General features: G+C 41.5%; 1 protein-coding gene across 1 annotated transcript in view; it reads left to right on the top strand.

Annotated features, from left to right (window-relative positions):
- The window catches only part of LOC143279395 (uncharacterized), a 19,355-nt gene that overhangs the window by 5,875 nt on the left and 5,980 nt on the right, over positions 1-7,500 (top strand). Inside the window, exon 3 of the mRNA XM_076583435.1 lies at positions 4,459-4,665. Coding sequence (XP_076439550.1) covers positions 4,459-4,665 — 207 coding nt within the window. The remainder of the gene's footprint in view (positions 1-4,458; positions 4,666-7,500) is intronic.

The raw sequence follows: 7,500 nt of genomic DNA, 5'->3' as shown, positions 1-7,500 counted from the left end.
AAAAAACCCAACAAAGACAAACAAACAAACAAACAACCCCCCCCCCACCCCCCAAAAAACAACAACAACAAAAACAACAACAACAACAACAACAACAAACAAACAAACAAAAAACCCCACCAAAACACCACACACTTCTTTGTGATACTGTCCAGGTGTTTTTCTTTTCTTTTTTTTTCTATTCAGAGGCAGTATTTTCTGTTTCATGGTCTCATGTGCTAGGCCATTTGTTACATCTTAATCTTCGTATTTTCGAGATCATCAGTTGTTTTTTTCTTTTTTCCGATGCTGATTACTCTTTCCACTTCCTCCTCATCTGTCCCTCCCTCTCTCTATCTCTTTTACTGTGTCTCTTCCTCTTCCTTCCCTTTGCCTCTCCCGTTCTTTCTCTCTCCCCATCTCTTCTTCTGCGTTCGTGGACTCCAACTCCCACGTTCACTCGTATGCCACGAGTGGGCTTTTACGTGTATGACCGTTTTTACCCTGCCATGTAGGCAGCCATACTCCGCTTTCTGGGGTATACATGCTGGGTATGTTCTTGTTTCCATAACCCACCGAACGCTTACATGGATTACAGGATCTTTAACGTGCGTATTTGATCTTCTGCTTGCATATACACACGAAGGGGGTTCAGGCACTAGCAGGTCTGCACATGTGTTGACCTGGGAGATCGGAAAAATCTCCACCCTTTACCCACCAGGCGCCGTCACCGTGATTCGAACCCGGGACCCTCAGATTGAAAGTCCAACGCTTTAACCACTCGGCTATTGCGCCCGTCTCTCCCCCTCTCGATACCCTCCGTTCCCACTGACTCCATTCTCTCCACAGTGAAAACTTTGCGACAAGAACTTGCCTTCCATATGTTTGACCTCTCACTCTTTCTCTCTCTCTCGCTCGCTCTCCCATTTTCCCTCATCTTCGCTGTGCAGTAAATGTTCATTCATAATGTTTTAATAATAATATTTTATTCTTATATAGCACTACAACACAAGCATAAGCAAGCTCTAAGCGCTTTACAATCCAGTACCTAAAGTGAAACGAGAAAGCATATAAAACGTAGCAGAAACATAAAAACAGAATCATTAATATTATAAAAAAACAAAAACAAAAAACACAATGCATAAAACTGATAAAGTAACATACTATCAATACTACAACTGTTACACTCCAACACTCACACTAACACCCACGCACAGACACACACATGATTAAACGGTTGAGATGACAGCAATTTTCACTTAAAATACATACATGTAGAAAGGAACATAATTGTAATCTGCATGCCACAGATTTTGTAAAAAATGTAAAACAGAATTTTGGATAGAAAAGGTAAAAGGGGTAAAAATCGGGTCATTCTCCCTTTCGAACCACACCACCACCATCCATCTACCCACTCCCATTCTCTCTACTCTCCCATCACACACACTCACATTGCCGTGGGCCTGGGACAACAGTTTTAAGATTTACTTTAAAGGTAGATATATGAGTTGTTTGTCTGAGAGCAATAGGCAGAGAATTCCAAGTTGTTGGGCCGAAGACGGAAAATGACCTCTTTCCACAGGAGTTTAGGAAGTATCGGGGAACAGTTAGCTGGGATGAATCAAGAGATCTCAACGTTCTGTTTGGCAAGTACGGGTTAACAAGCTCAGAAAGATATGAGGGTATAGGCAGGCAACTTTATATTCAATTCTGGCTTGAACAGGCAACCAATGAAGTATCCACAAGGGAGCAGTAGCACTCTCTCTCCTCGACTTTTTAAGAACGAGTCGAGCTGCACTATTCTGTATTTTCTGGAGCTTGTAGAGTTTATCATTGGGAAGGCCAGCAAAGAGAGAATTACAATAATCTAGGCGGGATAAAATGAAGGCAACAGCAAGTTTGTTGGCGGCATTAACAGACAGGAAGGGGCGGATTTTACTAATCTTACGAAGCTGAAAGTAAAGAACTTTACACAGGTGGTTCACATGAGTTTTCATCGTGAGGGATGAATCGAGGTAAAAACCAAGATTGCGGACATAACTGGAAAAAGAAATTTCTATGCCAGAACAAATGATAGACGTATTTATCTGCTTGAGCTTTTTTTTAAAAAATTATTTTTTTTTTATTACCAATCAACATGAGTTCTGTTTTGTCATCATCATTTTTTGTTTGTTTTGTTTCATCCACTTTGCTTACATTTCTATATCAGTTTTAAATTTAGAAGCTAAACATGGAATTTCAGAGGGAATAGTAGAATCGTGCAGTTGAGAATCGTCAGCAAACAGATGATAGTGAAGTACAGACTGTTGGATGATCAAACTTAGACGTTGTGTGTACATTGTAAAGAGTACATGTCCCTGGACGGAACCTTGTGGTACCCCATATCTGAGCACAGACGGAACAGACTGGTTTCTGTTTACAAAGACAGAGTGTGTGCGACTTGATAAGTAGGAAAGAAACCATTTCAGAACAGTACCATTGAGTTCTAACACAGCACACAATGTCTTGGTCTATCGTGTCAAATGCTGCAGAAAGTTCCAGCAGTGACAGAATGGATACCTTGCCTGCATCAGATGCTAGCAACAGGTCATTGACCAAACGTAATAAGGCCGTTTCCGTGCATTCATTCATCTATGATTTTTATATGCGTGTCGCTGTGTTGATATGTTAAGATGTTGCTGTGTTGATAATTTATGTTAAGATGTTGCTGTGTTAAGATGTTGCTGTGTTGATATGTTAAGATGTTTTCTTTCTCTTTGTTCTCACTGGCTTGCTCTCCCTTTTCATTTTCTCTCCCCTCATTCTCTTTCAGCTTCGCAGGGCAGTAATATCAATGTTTATTCATGTATCCACGAACTATATATTTATGTATGTTGCTGTGTTAATATTTTCTTTCTATTTTGTTGTTCTGTATTTGGTTGTTGTTTTTTTTTTCAGCTGTTTTGTTCCTTTTTAGGGATGTGTGTGTTTGGGGGTGGGGTTGAAAGGTTGAACAGCGAACGTAAAGAGTGAAAACTGATGAATCGAAAAACAAAACAAAACAAAACAAACAAACAAAAAACAAAAAAACAACTGCTGAGGAAATGTGATACAGTCTGAAGCAAAAACAACAACACCCAAACAAACAAACGCAAGAGAGAGAGAGAGAGAGAGAGAGAGAGAGAGAGAGAGAGAGAGTCTTATTTCACTGAACTCAGACGGACTTTCACGGACAAGGGATACTTTAAGCAGTAAGGGTTGATACTATTTCTCTCCTGTCTTTTCTCTTACCCCTCATTTCTTCCCTCATTCCTTCTTTCCTTCCTTCTGCCATTTTATCAACGGCAAGGCAAGCCAAGAAGTCTATTGCAAAAAGTAAACAAAAAGAAAGGGCACACACAAATACACATTAACAATCGTTTTTTGCATTACAATAGACATAAAGCAGACTCCCTATCAATGTACAAAGTTTCAATGAAAAGAAATACGAACGGTAAAGACAAATGCTATCAAGTTTTAACATATATTCTTTTGTTTCTTTTCAGAAAACAGTAAGTGGATCGGAAATTTATATTTCTTATTTTTGGCCCACACGAGCAAGCAGGCAAATACACATTAGCAATTCTTTTCCATCACAATAGAAAAACAAAATCAGATTCCCTATCAATTTACACAATTTCAATGGAACAAAACAACAGAAAACAAACAAAAACCGAACAATAAAGAAAAGATAAACACTTTGAGTTTTAACACATTATTCTTTTTCTTTTCAGAAAACAGTGAAAAGTGGAATTCGTTATTTTTTTATTATTTAATTTTTTTTTCATCTTGTCCTGATTAGGTTTGCTATCAATTTACAAAGTTTCAATGAAAAAGAAATACTAACAGTAAAGACAGATGCTTTTAATTTTTAATCAATAATTATTCTTTCGTTACTTTTCAGAAAAGAGTAAGAAATGGAATTTATTATCTGTTGTTTTACATCTTGTCTCCTTGATTCACTAACAATGTACAAAGTTTCAATGGAACCCCCCAAAAAAACCAACAACAACAACAACAACAACAGCAACAACAAACAAACAAAAAAACAACAACAAAAAACAAACAACCCCCCAAAAACAACAACAACAAAAACACCACCACCACCACCAACAACAACAAAAAAACAAAAACAAATACAAAAACCAAAACAAAAAACAAACAAAACAAAAAAAACCAAAACCAAAACCAAAAACAAACAAAAACAAACAAAAAAACACAAAAAAACAAAACAAAACAACCCCCCAAAAAAAAACAAACAAACAAACAAAAACAACAAACAAACAAACAACAACAACAAACAAACAAAAAAACAACAACAAAAACACCCAGCAGCACAGACGAATGCTTTTAAGTGTTAACAAATTATCCTTTCGTTTCTTTTCAGAAAACAGTAAGTGGATAGGAATTTATCATTATCTACTGTTTTGTCATCTTGTCTGGTTGCACACACTCCAACAGGGGGCGACCACAACACCCTGGGTGGCGGATACTGTCAGCACGCGGGTGGCCAGGGCCCATCCGGGGTGCACAGTCCCCGTACCCGCCTGTGCAGCCAGTGCCAGAGGACGCGGCACCTGGGCCCTGACGTCTTCCCCAGCTACCTGCAGGAGGTCCTCTGTTACCCGGCCTCCGCCCCCTGCCTCGACATCGGGGGGGCTCTGGGCCGTGAGTCTGTCTGTCTGTCTGTCTGTGTTTCTGTCTGTTTTGTGTTTGTCTGTGTCTGACAGGCGCAATAGCCGAGTGGTTTAAAGTGTTGGATTTTCAATCTGAGGGTCCCGGGTTCGTATCTCGGTAACGGCGACTGGTGGGTAAAGGGTGGAGATTTTTTTCCGATCTCCCAGGTCAACATGTACAGATCTGTTAGTGCCTGAACCCCCTTCATGTGTACACGCAAACTGAAGATCAAATACGCATGTTAAAGATCCTGTAATCCATGTCAGCGTTCGGTGGGTTATGGAAACAAGAACATACCCAGCATGCACGGCACCGAAAACGGAGTATGGCTGCCTAGATGGCGGGGTTAAGACGGTCATACACGTAAAAGCCCACTCGTGTACACACGAGTGAACGTGGGAGTTGCAGCCCACGAACGAAGAAGAAGAAGAGTATGTATCTCTCCCTGCCTGGACACCAGAGGAGCTCTTGACTGTGAATCTGGGCCTCTTGGTCTGTCTGTTTGTCTTTGTCTGTGTCTGTGTGTATCTGTGTCTATTTGTGTTTGTATGTGTCTCTCTGTCTCTGGCTGTCTGTCTGTCTGCCTTGACATCGGGAGAACTCTGGGCCGTGAGTCTGAACCTCTCTCTCTCTCTCTGTATTTGCCTGTCTGTGTTTGTCTCTGTCTGTCTCTGTATCTGCCTGTCTGTCTCTGTTTGTCTCTCGTTTCCATTTTCTTTCTGATATGTTTTGTTTCTATTTTTTTTCTGGGCCGTGAGTCAGTCTCTGTGTGTCTGTGTCTGTGTCTGTCCGTCTCTGTTTTTGCCTGTGCCTGTCTATCTGTCTCTCCTTTTCGTTTTCTTTATATTACGTGTCGGGTTTTTTTTCTCTCTGGGGCGGAATCGCCTTGTCTATCTGTCTCTGTCGGTCTCTGTATGTCTGCCTCTGTTTCTGTCTGTGTCCGTCTCTGTATCTGTCTGTGTTTCTGCTGTCTGTCTGTGTCTGTTTATATCTGTCTGTCTCTGTGTCTGTCTGTTGTTTTTCTGGCTGTCGCTGTGTGTCTGTGTGTCTGTCTGTCTCTGTCTGTCTGTCTGTCTCTCGTTTTTATTTTCTTTCCATTGTGTGTCGGGTATTTTTTTCCAGCTGTGTGTGTGTGTGTGTGTGTGTGTGTGTGTGTGTGTGTGTGTGTGTGTGTGTGTGTGTGTGTGTGTGTGTGTGTGTGTTCTCCGCGATACAATACATGCCCTGTATGTATATTTTTTTCCTTTTCTTTTTTTCTTCTGCAGGGACAAATTGGGGAAAAAAAGCCATACCTAATATCTTAGTCCTTGAATAAAAAACATTTTGAGTTCAGAGTTTTCTGCCTTTAAGACAGGAGTTCAAGTTTCTCGTGTCGCTTTTTCTTCTTTTTCTTTCTTTCTTTCTTGGTTTCTTCTTCGTTTGCTATTGTTTGTCGTATTAGTGACAGTATCATCATCATCATCATCATCATCATCATCATCATATTCATTCTTCTTCTTCCTGTTAATTTTTTTTTCGCCCTCCCAGGACAATCCCCGAGACCGCTTTGCAGGTGTGAGAGATAGTGCTGGGGAGAAGACAGAAATGCTGATGTCTATGATTGAAGTGTTGTTCATATTATATATAAAAAAAAGGGGGGGGGGGGGGGTGAGGGGGGGGAGGGGTTGGTGGGGGGGCGGGGGGGGCCGGGGGGGGGGGGAGACGTTTCTCGTGTTGTGTTACCCGTTGCGAGCCAGGTGGGCTTCTGATACTGCCACGGATCGTTCAGCTAGCACGGTAAATCTTTTAAGATGGGGACGTCGCCCAACTGACGTCATGCATACCACAGGATACCCGCGTTGTCGTCGTCAGTTCCGTTGATCGAAACTTCCCGACCAATGAGGATCGAGGAACAGCACGCGTGTGAAACTGTTGATGTGGTCCTTATGCACCAGAACGATCTCATGAGTGGCGTGATGAATCTCCCAGGACTTTCGGGGAAGCTAATGGCGTTGTTCTTATCGATTGTGAGTATGTATGATAGTTAGTCGTGTTCGACTATGACCATTAGGAACAGCAGAGGAGGGTTTCAGGACAGTCGGCATTGGTGGGTGGTTCCCAAAGGCCAACTAGCCCCCAAGGCTGCAGCACTAAAAGCCAGTGCAGTTTTGCCTCCTAGGTTTGAAAGTCATTATCCTCCACAAAAGACTAAGCTGTAAATGATTTCCCATGGCAACAGAGACACCATTGACATTGCAGCTCTCATTCTGCTGTTGGCCCAACTGTAAAGTTATGTCAGTCTGTGATATAAGCTGAGTGTGGGGTATTGTGTACAGAGGGTGATGGGTATTACTTACCCATGACAGCAAATAAGCGAGCGACTGGAGGATGACAGCCTAACTCAACCCCTTTCTCCGAAATTTAACCTATCCGACCAGAACTGTGACTAGATAATTTATCAGTGGCAGTTTTTTTTTCAAGCGCGTTGGGGTTATGCTGCTGTCAGGCACCTGCCTAGCAGGTGTTGTGTAACGCATATGGATTTATCCGAACGCAGTGACGCCACCTTGAGAAACTGAAACTGAAACTTTTAAAGCGTAAATAACACTATGGAAATTTTACGCAAACTGTCTCTGTATCAGGTGTCTCGATAACGACCGAGGCCCTGGCCTTGCTATGTAGTGTACGTTTCCTGAGACGTTGCAGCGAACGTTAAACTGTGGAAACCAAGTGAAAAACAAAACAAAAGAAACAAACAAAATAATAAAAACAAAGCAAACAAAAAAAAAACAAAAAAACAACAACAACAAAACAACAAACAAAAACAAACAAACGGGAAAGGAAAAA

Source organism: Babylonia areolata, chromosome 2 (genome assembly GCF_041734735.1).
Source record: "Babylonia areolata isolate BAREFJ2019XMU chromosome 2, ASM4173473v1, whole genome shotgun sequence".
Taxonomy (NCBI): domain Eukaryota; kingdom Metazoa; phylum Mollusca; class Gastropoda; order Neogastropoda; family Buccinidae; genus Babylonia; species Babylonia areolata.
This window is presented reverse-complemented; position numbering and strand designations above follow the sequence as displayed.